The sequence below is a fragment of the Haliaeetus albicilla genome, chromosome W (assembly GCF_947461875.1).
Source record: "Haliaeetus albicilla chromosome W, bHalAlb1.1, whole genome shotgun sequence".
Lineage (NCBI taxonomy): Eukaryota > Metazoa > Chordata > Aves > Accipitriformes > Accipitridae > Haliaeetus > Haliaeetus albicilla.
Window position 1 is genome coordinate 3,562,908 of NC_091515.1, and position 17,990 is coordinate 3,580,897.

The following is a 17,990-nucleotide window of genomic DNA, read 5'->3' on the forward strand; positions in this document are numbered from 1 at the left end:
GGAGGAGACTTCTGTTCTCCTGTTACCCAACCAGGACTTCCTGGGAGGATGGTAAGAAGAGATTAGTTTGTTTATTGCATCGAGTAAACCAGAATGTTGGTTATCCTCCTTGTCAGGCTCCTGAGGAACTGAGAGATACTTAACAGCAAATTGAATTAAGGCCAGAGGAACAAACCCCTGTACTCAGTCGTGGGAAACTCCTCCTACTCCTTTCCACTGTAGACAAGGGAAACCATGAAACATGACTCTCTCTCCCCCGATCTGGAACAGCAGAAGGGATTCCTACGAAGATGGAAACCATTACGAGGCAATTACTGGAGACAATGATGAAGAAAATCTGGTCACTCATCAACTGAGACACTGCAATCCAACAGTAGCCTGGTGGTTACACGTCTCCTGGCTGGAGGTGGCCCTTCAGGACCCAAAGGTGGGTGAGACAGGCGGACAGAGCCACCCAGTCTGCGCGCACAGGGAGACCGAGCCACCCAGACGGCTGGCTTCATCCTGCCCGGCCGAAGACATAATAACCCTGGGAGAAGAGGATGTGATCTCATCCCAAGGGTCCTGGGGAAACACAAAACATGGAAAGAAACAGTGGCAAGACCATCGCGCTTGATTGCAGCGGGCTCCACCCTGGCTCGCCGGACGCTCTCTGCTTTCCTGGCTCTGCAGAGGGACAGAGCGCATGGCGGCAGACGCAAATAGTTGTGTTTACATCCCATTGAAAGGGTTTTTGGGAACTAACAATGCTTGGTACGGAGGGTGAAGGAGAAAAACAAAGCCACGCGAGGAGGAGGGACCATCCTGTGAGATGCTATCTAGCTTCATTTCTTTATCTGCCCTAATTGCTTCCTCTGCCTTCTCCATGGGTCCCAGAGAAATTAGGGTGGCATTTCCCTTCCCCTATCTAAAATATGCCATTAAGGTTTTAATGCTGGGTCTAAACGAGTCCTCTAGCTTTCCAAGAATATATGTTCCTCCACACAAAATACTCAACAGAGCAGCTGGGCTCAAAGGCATTGCCCAGCCCTTCTCATTTTGGTCTGTCCTCATCCACTCCCAAATAACAACCGATCTCCTTCACCTTAATTCTGCCCTTTAACCGAAACAATGCCAATTAAAGGGAATTTTTTTTTCCCCATACAAGCTGCATTCACAGGAGGGTTTTTGCCAGCGCAGCTACAGGGGGTCTGCATGAGCTGGAGCTTTTTACATGGCTATTTATTTATTTATTGCACAGCAGGCGTGGAGGCATGGGGACATCCATCCCTGCTGGAAGCGTGGTCCTACAGACAGACACACGCCTGTCCCTCCTCTTTGCAGATCCCTGCTCCTGCGCGCTACCTCCTTCCACGGCTCTGAAGGTCCACATCGCCCCACGCATCAGTGTACCCTGCTTGCTCTAAATCCCACTTTTCTCCCAGCTCTTCAGTCCTCTCTTCTGGATTCCCACAACATTTCCCCACTTGTTTGCTCTCCCCATTTCTCCTTCCTTCCCGTGTCCCGGACCCCCAGTCTCCTCTTTCTTCCTCCTTACCTGGCATCCCTTCCCTCCCATGCCTGCATCCCTCATCCCTCTTCCATCCTTTCCCCCTACAAACCACTTCCCAGTTTATCCCAGTCCCGCCGGACTGAAGACCAAACCACTGATTTTTGCAGAACCAGATGGGGGGAGCAGAAGAGGACTTTTAGGAGGAAATAGGTCCCCTTCTTCATAGAGGACTTACTCTCCAGTCAGATCTGGCCTCATGGAGCTATCTGAGTGGAAGGGTGGTGCGGGGTCAGGATCTGGCCCCCTTGGTGCCTTTGCTCATTCAATAAAGGAAGAATTCTGTCTCATTCTCTAACTAGGAGAATAATCTTAAAAATCCTAGCATCTCATTATACTGACAAAGACCCTTTTCTGACTCAGAAGGCTGATGCTTTTTAAAAAGTGAGTGTGATTAAAAAAAATTAAAAAAACACGTTAAAAGATACAATTTTCTTTTCCAAACAGCACCACCCTCCTCGCTCATCTGACTGCAGCCAGGAAGGTTTTCCTCTCTCTTCCTCTGAAGGAGACAGTGAAAAGGCAGTGCCCTCTTGAAGTTTAGACGTTAATTACCGCGTTAGAATATTTTGCTAAATTACACAGCATGGCCCCAGGAGATAACAGGCACTAAGAGAAGGGAGGGGAGTGGATACCCGTCTACATGCTGCACCGCAGACTCAGACGTGGGGGAAAGGCAATTAGACGGGGAGTATTTATCCTCCCTGCACCACCACCCCGAGGCTTTCAGTTAGCAGCGTGTACCAAGGCAGGGAAGCGATGGGAGCGTGCCAAGATTTTAAATGATGCTGAAATGGGACTGTCTCTGCCAACCAGACTGGAGGTAGGAGACAACTCCTGCAGAGGAGCAACTGTCCTGCCTGCTGCCAGCCTGCTGGGTCTGCTCCCCGCTGACTCTGTGGGGCTGATTCACCGCTCTCGGGTGCTGCCCTCAGTCTCCAAGGTTGGTAATAAGACCATAAAAGCATCTGTCGTGGGTCAGGTCAATGCCCACATCTCCCTTATGGGTGGTGATGCTCAGGGTGATACCCCCAGGGTATCCAGCCAGCCCCAGCAGCAATAACCCCCTCAAGCTGGAGGGACGTCCGTGAATTAGTCCTGCAGCCACAACCTCCTGCACAAAGCAGTTCTGCAGTTTAATTAGTCTCTCTGTGATGGGGTTTCTCCGAACCTGCCCCAACAGCCCCGTCCAATGCACCCATGGGTGCTGAGAGTGGGATGGTGCTGCAGCAAGGCTGCTCCCTGTCACCCCTGGAATCCAATCCCCTTGTATCCAAGCCAGGACATCACGGGTGGATAACCAGATGGGTAAAAAACCCGGTTGGATAGTTGGGTTCAATGGGTTCCCAACTCTGCCTGGAGGCCAGTGATGAGGAGTACCGAGGCGTCTATCCCAGGACCTGCCTTGTTTAGCATCCTTATCCATGACCTGGAGGAGGTGAGAAGCACGGTCTCGTGAAGTCGGTAGATGACACCAAGTTGGGGGACCACTCAATGTGCTCAAGGAGCTGCCATCCAGAGGGACCTCAGTGGGCTGGAGGATGGAGTCAAGAGGAACCTTAAACTTTGAACAAGAAACAAGCCCTGCGCAGGAGAAGAGCACAGGGACATGGATGAGGAGTGGGATAGGGTTATTATGGGGGGTGAGAGGGGGCAGAGCCCAGCCTTGTTGCTTGCCCTTGTGGGACCCCAATCGGCAACATGCCTTGAGGGGACCACAGTGACGTCGTCACCTGGCATCTTCTCGAGCTTTAGGTACCGCAAGCCAGTTTTTCCACCTCCTCGCTCTGCTGCCGTAGGCAACTGCTCAGGTTACCTGGCTGTAAAGCAAGGTCTGACTGCTGAATGGCGTCATAAAAATAAACAAATGCATCCAAAGCAGCACTCGACACCAACCACCTTGGCTGGAAGCGGCTCCTCCTGGCAGAGGGCTGGCAGGAAGGTGGCAGCTCCCAGGCCCAGAGGCACCTCCTGGGTTGGCGTCCCAACAACATCCGCTGAGGATGAGATTGAGACACAAGAGGAGCCAAACTTCCCGACACCACTCATCTGTCCTGGCTTCTGCAGAACACAACCATGGCTCCAAGCTGGCTACGATCCTTCCTTCCCCGCAGACCTCAGCCACCACCAAGAGCTGGGCCAGATCCCTCAGGACCCAGTCCTAATGCTTCTCCTCCCCAGCAGCACTGGGGGACGAAGCAGGGAGGGCAGTGAGCTGGGCCAACCCTGGTGACACAGACGCAGCCATGGGCAGCACAGAGCTGGATGAAGAACAGCCAGCTCCAGCCATGCTTAGGAAAGGGCTAGGAAATGCAAAAGTGGTGATAATCAGTGAACAAGAGATTGCAAATAATATTATTTATTATCTCTACGTCTTCAGTAGCCATGGGGCACTTGTTGCACCAGGCGCAGGGCTCTGGAGTGCTTCTGCCCCACTGATGGTTCAACTGACATTTACCAGTCCCTGGTCTTAACCCATTTTCTACATTTTGCTGACTCTGCTGAAGGCCACAGAAAAGAAGAGATAAGGCCACGCTGCAAGAACCAAAGTCCCTTGGTTGTTGTCCCGGTTTTAGTTGCTTTTGAGGGATGTGCAATGTGAAGTATCGTTGGAGCGGGGCTGAACATGGTCCTTGGTGTTTGGGCATGGGGCAGAGGCTTTGGGGCAGCAAGGATGTCAGCACGTTCACTCCCCACCATCCTGGAGGGGCAGAAGGAGACCTACAGGGACACATTTGGTGTGGTTTTGCGAAATAAAGGTGAGGCCAGAGTTGAGAGCACATGGGCTGTAGGGTTAGGAGAAGACAGTGGGACATCCCTTTTGCTTAGACCATCAAGCACGGGAGCGAGGACAACTTCCTAAAACCGCTAAAAGTGTTTTCATCGAGCCAGATAAAGACTCACGGAAGAACGTGGTGCTGGAAGATGCCACCACTGGTCCCACGTGAGGACAGCCAGGGCTGGAAGCAGGCAAGGGCCAAGCCTGCGGTGCCCTGGCTGCAGCACAACCATCCCTGGGGAAAGCCTTTCCCTGGGAACAACGCCCTCTTCCAGCTCGCCCTCGATTCCCCGAAGCTCCGAGGGAAGAATAGGAGGAAAGCTCTTTCTTTTATTTATATTTAACTTCTCTGCTTTGTTATTCTTTTCCCAGGCTCCCCAGATTTGATGGCTGCAATAGTCCTCTGGTTCTCATCTGCAAAAGGCTCTCCTCTGGTCACCATAAAAATCCCTCCTTTCCCCCAACTGTCCTCAATGCTGACCTTTAGGCTGAGCTTGGGTATCCACTTCCCTTCTCCAACCTAAACTACGCACTATTCCAAGCAGAAAAATGTGTTTTGATTCAAAGCACCATCCAAACTCACCATATGCCATCTAACCATTTTAATGATAGCTGGACCCACCTTTTACTTCTCTTGGCAAACCATCTCTTTGCCTAAAATCCCAACATTGACCCCACCAGACCTTGTGAAGACGCTCTCCGCTCGCAGAAATCTCAACCGAAACCCTCAGAATGGTTCTGGAAACTCAACTTTTTGATTCTTTGGGGATCCAGCTTCTGGGAGAGGCAGTCACCATGTCAGACATGGTGGTAGACCCTTCCTTCTCTCCCCACCCTGTTTTCCAGCAGGCAGCTCAGGCGATGGATGCAGAGGAGGATGCAGCAGAACCCTCCGACATGGGGTCTCGGCATGGACCATGTTTGTGCCAAGGAGCACAGCCACTCCCTTGGTTCCCGAAATGCTGCCCGGGCGAGGTGGCAGCTCTGACCCAAATTTCCTTTGCTGTGTTTAATCACCCATTCCCGTGGCTGACATCAAAACGCAGTGGTCTGCCTGCTTCCCTGAGGACAGTGATGAACGCTGGTTCGATTAACCAGCAAACCCCAGCATTTATCACTCCAGCCTTGCCTGAAATGAACTTCTCTTTTGACTTTTTTTTTCCCAGCCCACAAAACCAACCCATCCACACTGCTCAATAAATAACACCAGCATTGCCACCCGATGCCCCAGCCACGTCCCCAGCTCCTCCTCACCAGGCCACCCAGCACTGATGTCCTCACTGCCATCCTCGCTTCCTCCCACCCAGCCCAGCTCCACAGCTAATGATGGTGTTAATAAGCTTTTATTTAGGGGGAAAGGAAAGGAGCTGGAGAGAGGAAGCTTTGCAGGGGGAAGGGAAGAGACATTCCTGCCTCAGTCATCATGCAACTTTCCCCTTCCTCTTGCTCACTCCCTCGCTGACCTTTGGCTGAGTCTGCCAAAGCTAAAAAGGAAAAGGGAAAAAGGAAAAAAAAGAGACAGAGAAACTAAAAAGCAAGAGGAGCTGAAAGGACAGGCAGAGGGAGAGATGTTATCTTGCTTCTGATAATGATTTATCATCAAAGGCTGGGTGGATGGAGGCAGAGAGAGCTAAGCAGCACGGAAGGGTTTTGCTGGGGGATACCCAAGGGGAAGGAATTAGGGGTGAGGGGCTGAGATTGTACACAGGGACATATGTGATGACCAGCAGGAATGGGAAAAAACCCATGATGAGCGCTGCTGCACCTTGTGAACCTGTCCTGAGGCAAGTGGATGTCCCAAACCTTATAGGCCATGGTGACACCCCCTCCTGCCGTGGGACACCAGTCCCTGTGCTTCATGGAGCTCACCAAGGGATGAGCACTCTGCGCAATTAAGGGAGTTTCCATCATCTCATGGAGCACCTGGCAGGGCCATCCTGTGCAAAGGTCCCTGTCCTCTCCTGGCTGCAGCTGGAAGAACCCATCACCACCTCCTCGGCTGCATCTACAGCCTGCCTTTGGGTCTGGCAACGATCTCAGAGCCTGGCACCTATCACTGCTGACAAATTGGCAGTCCTGTTCCCCTGAGTTGGTCCTGTGCATCAGGATTAGCTGATGGTGGCAAAAAACTGCGGCAAGACGAAAACCCATCCCAGAGCCATGGAAGTGGAACAGTGTGAGTCAAGGTCACAACCCTGCAGAATGAGCAGTCACAGATCAACCATTTTGGGGCAGGAGAGCTGGAAGATTCAGGCTCACCCATGTCAGCTAAGCTAAGTCTTCTCCTCTGACAAACAACATCACGGGGACACTGTCCTGCTAAGGAACAGAGAGATGTATTTTTAAGAAGCAAATTTATGCATGATGTCTTGATATAATTAGTAAAGGCTTTTCATGGAGCTGCCCTGTAGCAAAAAATATCCCTGACACATGAAAGTCATGTCCTTCCACGCACCTCTAGATTGCCACCACGTCCCCACATACCGGCAAGGTGACAAGAGGGACCATGACGGCACAGCGAGGGCAGACAGGAGTGGGCAGGGAAAAATCCTGGCAGAATCAGGGCTGGGTTGTGACACGACTGTGATGGGAAGCGAAGGGGAACGGGGACTTTGCTAGACGCCAAGATCTTCCCCATAAGGTGACACATACTGCTGTGGGCAGAGGTTTGGGGGAAGTTAGGCTATTCTTAGCATCCCTCTCCCACCTCCTCCTCTGGATATGTGTGCCTCGTCACGATGCCTGGACTCTTTCTCACCGCTACAGTCACCGTCTGTGAACCCTACCCACAATGTTACTGTGAAGACAAAATGTTTATGATGTGTTTGCATTCAGAGAAAACTTCCCATGCGTGTAAAAAAGTCATCGCCGGCAGTTTCTTTATCCTTCCCTTGCCCAAGGTCTAGCAGAGAACTGATTTTACAGTGAGTTATTTATGGCCCGACAGAAGCACTAATGACAATTTGAGATTCACAGCTCCAACCCCGGGCAACAAGGCAGATTCTTCTGAGAAAGTCTTCTACAGACAGCAGCAGGAGACAAAACCATCTTTAAAACAGGATGGGGGAAAGCCCTCTCCTGCTTTGTTGAACACGAACATTTGAGTTGTCTTTTGTTTGTCCTCACTGAGGCTTCTGCCACCACACCGAACCATGGGGAGCTCAGGAGCCCAGGCTCTGAAATGAGCTCATCGGAAGCTCAGGTTCTGAAATGTCCCCAACCCCAGTGACAGGGCTGGGTTTCTGCTGCACTAGGTGGGGAGTAAGGACATATGGGACCTCACCTCTCTCCCTCCTTCCTCCCCTCAGTCTGTCTCATCTATTCAGGTGGCTTCACCTGCTTTTAAGAAGCTTTTTAAGACCCTTCGATGGGGATTTTTGCAAGGCTGGGATTTGCAAACTCAAACGTTGGGTTTGCAATCCCAGCTGTTGGGCTTTGCAAACCCTTGGACAAAGGGGTCTTGCTTGGAGCACGTGCTTTTAATTAGCAGAAACACAATATGCAGGAAAAGCCAAGCATCCCTGCAGATGTAGGTACTTTTGGGGTGAGAAGTGTTGATGCTGGCAAAGCAAACCTCCAGGAATTGTAAAGCAAACATCTACAAATCACGGGCACCTCAACACTGCAACACAATGGCTTGGCCCGCAGATGGAGAAGGACGAACTGAAGGCATTTACCTCCCTGAGGCAGGTATAAATGGGGCAGACAAGGACTCGAAAGGGCTCTCCGGTGCTGCTCCTCATGGTGCCGAAGACTTCGCAGAGAAAGGTGATGAACCCCAGCCAGCGCTCCACGTCCCGCTGCTGCAACTCCTCCCGCATGGTGAAATCCTTCTGCAAGAGGGACAGAGACAACAGGCTGCATCAGCAAAACCGCATCGCCATGGGAGAGGCAACGGCTGTCTAGAGAGAGAATTAGGAGGAAATTGAAACTCAGGGTGGGGGGAGGAAGACAGACAGACTGACTCTTTAGTAACAGCGGGGAGATTACTCAACGCACGCGGAGTCGCTGGAATTTCAACACAGCAAAGCCACCAGAAAGCAGGTACTGTAGAAATATCACCAACCCCTGCAATAACTGTCACGGCTTGCGCTAGAGACGGCATCCCGCATGCCCTGCCCTCCCCCTCAGACAGGCACGGGGACTCTTTTCCATATTCACAACCAAGATCGAATAAAAGCAGCAACAAAGAGGTTAAATGAAATGCAGGGGAAACACAATGAATGCTGGTGGCCATGCTGGGGCTTGGTGGTCCAGGTGGACCTGCCCAGCCCATTCATTCCAGTATCTTCAGCAGACCCAGTGTCTGGGAGGGGGCATCCTAATGGCCTGGCTGCTCCCTGGGGTCTCACGAAATTACGGCAGAGGCTGGCTCCCTGCCCGACCAGAAGATCAGGGCAGCCTGGGCTTGGCATTAAAAGGTCACCCTGCTCCTGAGCTGATGGTTGCCATGACCAAGGATTATCCGAATGACGTGATTTATGGAGCAACATCAGGAGGAAGCGTGCAGGGAGATAGCTGCCTCCCCATCAGTCCTCCAGCTGGGGAGAAAAAAAGGGATTTGCCCAAAAGCAGGATATGAAAAGGGATGTGTGTGTGGCAAAGAGCAAGGGGCAACACAGAAAAACAAATAAAAACCTTTCTAGAGGGTGGCACAAGAGAGTGCATCGCACTCAGAGCCAAGAGGGTTTCCCTGGGCTCTCAGGAGTGCCGCAGAGCTTCTTGTAAGTTGTCCCACACGACTTTGCTTGTCTGTCTCCATAGTGACCTTTCCTCAGTATTAAAAATTAGGAGACACTAAGTAGGGGAAAATTAAAGAACAGGACAAGTTCGTTCTCAACACCATGTGTTCCCAGTGCAGGTTGCACAACATTTGAAATCCAGCAACTAAATAAATTATCTTATATCTTTTTAATCTCAGTTTATTCCTACTGCCTGAGACAAAGGGCTTTGCTGCTGCGAATGCTCCGACCCGCAGCTGCACTCTGCAAAGCCAGGGAGATATAAAAGCCACCACACCAAAGTTTTCTCTCATGCCCCGGACAACACACGGGAGATCTTTCTTTTGAAATGAAGGTAAGTAAAGCCGCTGCTAAAGAAAGCCAGGCAAAAGCACGATGATTATTTTCATGACACAACTGTATGCACAGAAGATCCAAGACAGGAGCTATTTATATGTTTCATTACAAAAGGAAAAAAAAATAATATATTTGCATATGCAGGAAAAAGGCTTGTAAAATAACCAAGGCACTTATTAACCAAACAGTGATGACTAATTCCTCTCTACACCCATTTCTATAAGGCAATTGCCCAACTGTGTCTGTGACTCTGAAGTCAACCTGCAGCCAAATCCTGTTGGGTCTTTTCAGACTCTCTGGGGGAGTTTGCAGAGTTCGTCCTTTCATTAGCCAGCCAGTCCCAGGGCAGTGATGGAGGAGAGAGTTATTTGCCAGCTCTGGTTATCACCCCAGGGTTACCAAATTACTTGTTCTGGAGTTTTCACTTGAATGTTAATAAAAAAAAAAAGTCAAAGAGAAATGACCTCCTGACTATTGAGAAATTAAAAAAAACAAGCGAGAGCATCCCGTGCCCCTCATCTGCACTGATGGAGACCTCCAGCCTTGCCCATCCACAAGGTCACCCACTGGCCACCTCCGCCCTGGGACAAAAAGCGCCCTTTGAACCCTGGAGCTCTTCCTTGATGCCCCAAAACCTCTTCATCCCCTGGCACTGAGCTCTCTCTTGCATCTCATGCAGCATCCTACCTGGCTCCTGCCCTTCCCAGGCTGGATTCCCCCCAGCAGCACCCCTGTCCTGCCTGGGAAGGTCCCCACTGATATGCCCCAGGAGCCAGGCCGTATTTTGGGACCCCTGGGACATGCTGGGAAATTCCTAGCAGCTCGGGATAACCACATGGGCTCTGCGGTCCCAGATTACTGGGAAGGAATAAAAGCCACTGCAGAAAACTCTCCTTCTTCCCATTCCTGCTTCAAACACATCGCCCTGCTCCGCAGCCTTGCAGGAGAGAAAACTGATTCTTCAACATTTTCTCTTAAAAAAAATATTTTCTGTTAAAAAACCCATCAAACCAACCAACCAACCAAAAAATTTCCATAAAACAACCACCAAACCAAACCAAACTCATTAGGCCTGGGACAGGAGCTGGGCAGGAAGGGATGCCACCACCCAGCACCCTCTTTTTTCATCCTACGCAGCTGAGACATCAGAAAACAGAGACATCAGTAAACATTCTGCCCCCAACTCCGCAGCTGAAGAAGACCTTTGAAAAAGAAAAGGGACTGGGGTCCTCTCCCAACCCCCTCAAGTCACAAAAAAGCTTGTGCAGACTTTGATGGACCCCCATGAAGGATGAGAGCAAGGGATGGAATGTGGGATGGATGCAGAGGTCACTGTGAACATTTTCACCCTGAATGTGATACTGCAGCAGGAACAATTTTGCTCCATTTGCAGCCTCATGTTGGGCCAAATTTCGCAAAAGGAGATTGTTTCCATGTACTCTGCAAAAGGGGGGAGTCATACCGATTCCTTTGACAAAGTAGGAAAAGCACCTTGCCAGAGGTAGGAATTACATTTTTTTTGGACCATGCCTGCCTACAGGCAAGAGTTGGGCTTGCCAGGAGCTGAACCTCCATGGTAGCCAGACTTGCAGCACCAGGGCTCTCCTGAAGCATCCTGAGATAACCATCTGCTTCGGCCTCGCAGGGCAGTGCTACACCAGTGTCATGGTGTGCATGAGGAAGGTGGCCCAGGGAGCTTTGTCCTTAAATTTGGCCTTCAGACAGCAGGTTTGACCAGTACCATGGCACACAGAGATGGGCAAGCCAACTAAAATGCCATCCACGCGAGGTGTCCCACCTCCCTTGGCGTGTCCATGTTCGAGGAGACCACTGTTGTCATCTAGGTAATGTGGTCAAGGGAGTTATGGGTGTGATTCGCCTGGTTGCACGTCGGACGTGCTCCCAGCAGGACCCGTGACCCATCACGCCAGGCATGGAGAATATTGAGAGCAACTCAATCACTTCTCCAAAGGGTGCGCAACCAAAACGGATGAGCCATACCAACAGCGTGGGAGAGGTGAAGATCTGGCTGGTAGTGAAGAGCGGCTCAGCAGAGAACAAAACCCATGTCCCATGTGCCCGGGGCATATCCGATAGAGCCGTGCCCTGACCTGCAGACCTCCACACCACCGATGAGAAGCCTTGAGGAGGCTGAAGAGCACTGAAACCAGACGGTCGGGTCACTGCCCTGCCCAGTGAACTTTATTTGCTCTGGAAATGCCTCACGGAGTTATATAAAAATAACCTGTGGATTGGCTTGCCCCATGCTTAGGTGGTGATGTCAGGGCAGTAAGCAAATTATCTTTCATCAGTTTGGCTGTATTTTTAAACACGAATTGTATTACTAATTTGGGGGTGCCCTAGCCTGTAGATAATCTGGGCGCGTTTACTGGATGACCTTCCTTCAGTGCCTATAGTTTAAAATAAAATGTATTTATACCAGGTAGCAGGGCTGACCTCCCTTCTCTGCCTGGTTTGGGAGAAGAGTTCATAGGGAAACCATGCGGCAAGTGGGGGGATGCCAAGGGGACCTCTAAAGAGGTCTTGTGCAGGACAAGTTTGGGGCATAAACCTAAAGGCTACGCATGTTCATCACGTTGGGCCTCGCCACGCGTGATGGGTGTTCATGCATGATGGAGATGGGCCACGGCTCAGCCCACTCTCTGACATCCCCCATTGGACCCTTTCTAAGCTTGGCTGAAGTTCCTACCAGCAATGGAAAGAGAAAAATGCCTTTAACTTGGGGCTCTCCACTCTTGCACCCAAGTGAAAGCCCACTCCTCATCTCAGTGTAGACGCAGCTCATGCAATGCTATCCTTTCTTGGTCCAGACGTGAGACCTCTCCAAGACCAGGACCAAGCTAGACGAGCCAAGAGAACTGGCCACTCCATGGGAGAGGAGGAAAATCCATCCTCTGCCATTTTTGGTGGGCAGCAGAGTCAAGCGGGATGAGAAGCATCATTTTGCCATCGGATCTAAGCCCTTGCTCCAGCCTGGACAGCTGCAGCCGAAAATTCATCCCTTGGGAGTTCGCCACACTTTTTTTAAAACGAGTCCCAAATAACTTTTCCCCAGATCTGGGCCCACCGACTCATGGCTGACTCTGTCAGCAGCAAGTTAGAGGGCAAAAGTTTAGTGTGGGATAAAAATGAGGGTTAATTTAAGCATTGCCACCTTCTGATGGAAAAAAAAAAGACACATTTGGGCTTGTTGCTCTGTAAACACAGGGCTCTTCCTCTGGCAGCTCTGCTGTTTACTCAGTCATTGTCAAGGAGGCAGGAAATACTGAGTCAGAAATACTGCACAAAAAGAAATATATAATGCTTAGATATCAGTGCTAGGCGCTATATAAAAAGCTGAGAGGCTGTGCTAAATACTTGATCTTACTGGCAATGTGCTACAAAAGGTTGGAGCCTTAAATGGCTCTTTGGAAAGGGCCTGAGACAAATAAAACGGGTTGGAGGAGGGAGCTGGCGGTCAGAGGCTGGGACAGCATCCGTCCGTTGTTGCTCCCCTGCAGAAACACACCCTCTGCCTGCTCCCTCCCCAAACTCTCCTAGAAAGGGCTCCAATAAATGACATTTTGCACACGTAACATTGCTGCATTATTCCCTGTTTATAATTTAAATAATACTTGTACTTAAGTCCTGGCTTGGAGGAGGCTGTGGAGCATAGCTTTGCTTTCTGGGGAGTATAACCCAGTGAGATGAGTAGTTTATAGCACCAGCATTCAGAAGAAGCTCAGGAGGTGCTGGAGAAACCTGTGGCAGCACCAGGGAGTGATCGAACACCTCTGCTCATGGATGCTCGGGGTCTCACCGAGCGCCTCTGCAGCAGAGCTACCACCCACAGCTTCATCAGGAAGATCTCATTCCACGTGGACACCACTATACAAGCTCCTTTTCTGTACTAAACCACCAGGGATGGTGGGACATGAGGTGGGACCATCAGCTCTTCCATGGGCTCTGCTCTTCCTCCAACCACCCGCAGCAACGCTCCCGGCCTCTCTGCCTGCACCTCGCTGACACTCCCTGAGGACTGAACCATACCGAGATCCCACCACACCATCCCTGCCTAAGCTACTGCCACCACGGGGACAATAAGATGAAGCAGATTAAGATGATGATAGAAAACCTGCTTTGAGCCAACAGTTTCCACACAGGACTGGGAAACAGCAGCACAGGAGACTGAGATTTATTTCCAGTCCTGTTTGGGCTCCCATCACCTCTGTACCCTGATTTCCCAGCTGGTAAACGGGAATGATTTACTCATCTTCCTCTGCAAAGTGCTTTGGGGTGTGTGACTGAGACATGCAAATCACGGCAATTATTATTACTCCAACAAAGGAGCTATTGACATTTAAAGCAGATAAAGCCTTTAAATTACAGATGAAACTCTGTGCCCAGCCTCGCAAAGGTCCTGGCTTCACCCAGCCATGAGGCATTTCACTCCCACAGATTTTCATCACTCTGTTTCCTCCAAGCTGGATCTGCACCAGATGAACATGCACCAGCTTCTTCTCAGGGTGTTTTGGCCACTTCGGGAAGAGCAGCAAATCCTACCGGTGGCCTTCAGGGTGGACCTGGTTTCATGATGGCCACAGCTCTGTGAACGTTTCTTATCACAGAGGTCTCCAAAATGCATCACATGGTGAAGGTCCAGGTTACCAGGACTGTGACCACTATCCCGTGGGCACCTACCACCCATCAGCTGACCACCAGATGATATAATGCAAATGCCACCAACCAATTCTACAAGAACAACTCACCAAGGATCCTGCAGCCATCAAACAGACACAAATAGTGCTTATTCCTCTCAAAAGGATTTGGGCAGGAAGGGGAAAGTAAGGTCAGAAAACTCCTGGTTCTTCTAAAGGAGATGCTGAGCAAACTCCCAGGATTAGGAACATCCATGAATTTTAAATTCCTCAGGTTTGGGTAACCAAGGCAGCTGATAACCAGAGCCAACAGGAGCTGTGGGTATTTCCCATGTCTCCAAACACCCCGAGGTGACCAAGCAGGTGGTCACTTGAACCTCCTGCCCCCTGGTCTCACCATGACCTCTCCATCTGGCTCCAAATCTGGGATCAACAGCAACTACCCACCCAACGTGGGTGGCTCACAGCTTGAGCCAGTGATGTCTCTGAGGTCCTGGGGGCTGCAGAAGTGTAAGTAGTTAATTATTGATTCAGTTGAGGTTTAAAGCACGCAGGTGGGGACATAATGATGGACGGGCAAACAGAAAAGCATTGCTGTTAACCTAGTGTTGCTAGAGATCTCAGAGCACTGTCTCAGTGGAAGCTCTGAGATGACCAGGAGGGTGAAGTAGCATGGTCTGCACACCACAAACAGCAAACACCATTTTGTCCTGATGTAAAAATCTTCTTTAATGACCCTCTGAGTGCAGAGAAAGCAGACTGAGGAGAAGAGACAGTCCAAAGGAAATCCCCTGGTCTCCTGTTACCTCCTCCTTCTTTTTTCTCATGGAGGGGAAAACATCAGAATTGAGATGTGGCCATGTCCTGGGAAGACACCATATCCCACACATCAGCAAAGCTTACTGCTGGACTGGAGCAAATCTCATTTCCACTAGTACACATTCACCTCTCCACTGAGTTACCAAGGCTTATACCATGTTATCGCAGGACTATTTCTCCAAATAATTTTCAAGTGGGATAATGCACAGATCAGAAATACTCTGGAAAAGAGAGCAGAATGCTCTGGGAGCTCCAGTTGGTTCACCGGAGGATGTTTGCCAGCACCTCCTCCAGCGGTACCCAGATGACAGAGTTGTCTTCCTTGTTACTTAATTTTTATTGCCACCTTTCCTATCTAGCACCTTTCTGGATTCCCAAACACGTGCCAGGGTGTCAGCTCAGCTGGATAACAGCAGTTTATCACCACTTTAAAGCCCTGTTATTCCATGAACCCAGACACAATCACACAGCAAAATGTCACTGCCGGTCCCAGCCAGACCTCCTTTAAAAGAAAGTAAAAAAAAAAAAAAAGATGGATGCGTGAAAACGTGGCGGGTGGGAGAGCACAGGGGGGTCCTGCAGGCAGCCGGCCAGATTCATCATGGGGTGGATTTTCCCTTTATCTGCCCAGAGTTTGAACTGCACAGGCGAGGAGGGAACTGGAGGAGTTAACAGACTCTCAGCCAGAGATATTCGTGGCACCCAGAGTTCGTGTAAAGTTTCATACCGGGACCCTTTTCTAAATTCTTTCGGTCATGGGAGAAAACATTGCAACTGTTTAGTCTGCAGGGAGGTGGTGGCTCTGGCCCAGCACTCAACGTCGCTGAGCAAACATGCTGGAAAGCAAATGGGCTGACAATCCTCTTATCTCCTCCGCCTGCTTTTCACCCCGTCTCTCCCGCCGCCGTGGCCAAGCATCCGATGGGCATTGGGTACTGGTGCTGGAGCTCCCTGCTGGAAATGCAGCTCTGGGCTACTTGGGATGGGGGACAAGTGACCACTGAAAGCCAGGACCTGGAGGTGAAGTACCACTCTGCTAAAAAATGTTATTTACACAAAAGAGCTCAGAAAAGTCTTTCTCAGGGGCTAATATTTACAAATCCTATGAAGCCAGGGAGCTTCTGCTATAGCAAATGTTGTATTTGGCTATTTTTTTTAAATGGATGTAGAGGATACATTAATCTTTTCTGTTCATCCCCTGAAGCATGCAGGTATAGAGCGCCCTACAATGCCTCTGAAGTTGCTCATCTGTGCCAGAAAAGCTGAGATTACAGAAAAGAGCTGCAGAAAACAACATTAACCCGCAAACCCCCTCGATCCCTCCAAACTTTCTGTCTCTAAAGGGATGCTCATGATTACCATGGCATATTTTGCATCATATTGGCAGAGCAGCTGACTGCGAGCATAACTGTGTAAGAACCACTGGATGGCATGGGCTGGAATATTAAAGAGATGCAAGGAAACACACCTGATGCTTATTAAAGAAGCAGAAATGGAAAGGTACTCTTTTTCCAGCCTGACACCATTTCCTTAGCCGGCGCACACTTTGCTCTCTCTGTCTTTGCTTTCGGTTCCTGCTGCTCCTGGACTGGAGGCGATATTGCTGGGTTTGGGTTCCCAGTGCTGCCAGAGATGCTCCTCCTAGCCCCTCTTTATGAAAAAAACCACATGTAGAGCAATAGTAATTTAAAAAAAAAAGAGAAAGTGGAGGAATTTATCGCTGGGAGGGGAAAAGAAAGCATTGGTTTTGGATGCTCGGTTAGGGGGGAGAACATGGGGGGGACCCCATGGGTGGCAGCACTGCTGATGAGATGAGAGGACATGCCACGATGGGGTGGCATCATCCAGCCACGCATCATTTGCTCCTGTCCTCAAGACTCGGATGCTGTGTTTTGCACTGGTATCAGCCCCGGCCAGGTACGGGACAGGGACCTGAAACAATTCTCATGCATCTCATTCTTCACCCACTGCTTATCCTCTGACGACTCCGCTCCCGGGACTCATCCCACCAAAGCCACTTCACACCATCATTTTGCATTTGCTTGTTTAAATGTCAGCAGTGGGAAAAGATGAGGCTGTGCAAAATGATACCCATGAGGGAGGTAAAGGGGATGTGGACTCCACAGCAGCACTGATTCTCCAAATCCAGATTTTGACAGGTAGGTACACACAAAAACATCCAGCAGTGAAAAAACTGAGACTAAGCCTGGCCGGGGGATGCTGAGGGTGCCCATGCTGTGACACCCATGCTGCAGGTCCCACGGGACCATCCCTCCAGGGTGCCACTGCAGCACACCAGCTGTAAAAACCAGCCAAAATCTGCTCAGGGCAGCCTGTGCTTGAGCACATCAATCAAGCCCACTCGGTTAGAAACCAAATCTGGTACAAATTCTTGCGGTTCAGCTAGAAATCCTTAAAAAAAAGAGTTTTCCTGCTGGTGAGCACAACAGCATTCCCCGTATCTCGTGCGCCTGTGGCCGAGCAATGCCAGGGATGAGCGAAGTACAAGCTATCTCATTTCCCCCCCTTCCCAGGAAAGAAAAAGAGGTGCTGCCCTCTCCAATGTCCTTCTACCCAAACCCCAGGTCTGGGCTGATGCTGGTGCCTCCGTCTGCTCTGGCCTTAGCTCGGGAGGTGATGTTCCCGGCACCTGCTTCTCCAGCATACTCCTCTGCCAGAAGGATGCTTCAACCCCTAGCAAAGTGACTGGGGCGACATGCGGGTTTGCAGGATGGGTCCCAGGCAGGGCGATGCATCGCAGGGTCCCAATGAGCCTCTGAAAATCCCGTCCGCAGGCGAGGTGAAGGGAACCAGCTAAAAGCAGGGCTGGGGATGGCAGGGCGGCTGCTGGTACTGGCAGCAGGGATCTTCCGACCCCGCAGCATCCCGAAATCCTCACCCTGGGGCGGCTGCAGCAGCCTGAGCCGGATTTATGTCGGAGCAGGCAGGAGCAGATGGTCTGGCAGGAGGGTGCCTTAGGCCCGCTGAGTCCCTGGGCTGGCAGGAACGTGCTCCTGCATCCCAGGGTTGGATTTGAGCCTTTCAGGAGAAAACGGGACAGCCTGATGCCAGTCCAGCCTGGTCTGAGGGGATCTGAACTCTGAAGT

At 50.6% G+C, this 17,990-nt stretch overlaps 1 protein-coding gene across 5 annotated transcripts in view; it reads right to left on the reverse strand.

Moving 5' to 3' along the window:
* The window catches only part of CTIF (cap binding complex dependent translation initiation factor), a 143,064-nt gene that overhangs the window by 13,209 nt on the left and 111,865 nt on the right, over positions 1–17,990 (reverse strand). For all 5 annotated transcript variants that reach the window (XM_069775152.1, XM_069775153.1, XM_069775151.1 and 2 more), the window contains one exon: positions 8,006–8,161. In XM_069775152.1, the coding sequence (XP_069631253.1) occupies positions 8,006–8,161 (156 nt within the window). The remainder of the gene's footprint in view (positions 1–8,005; positions 8,162–17,990) is intronic.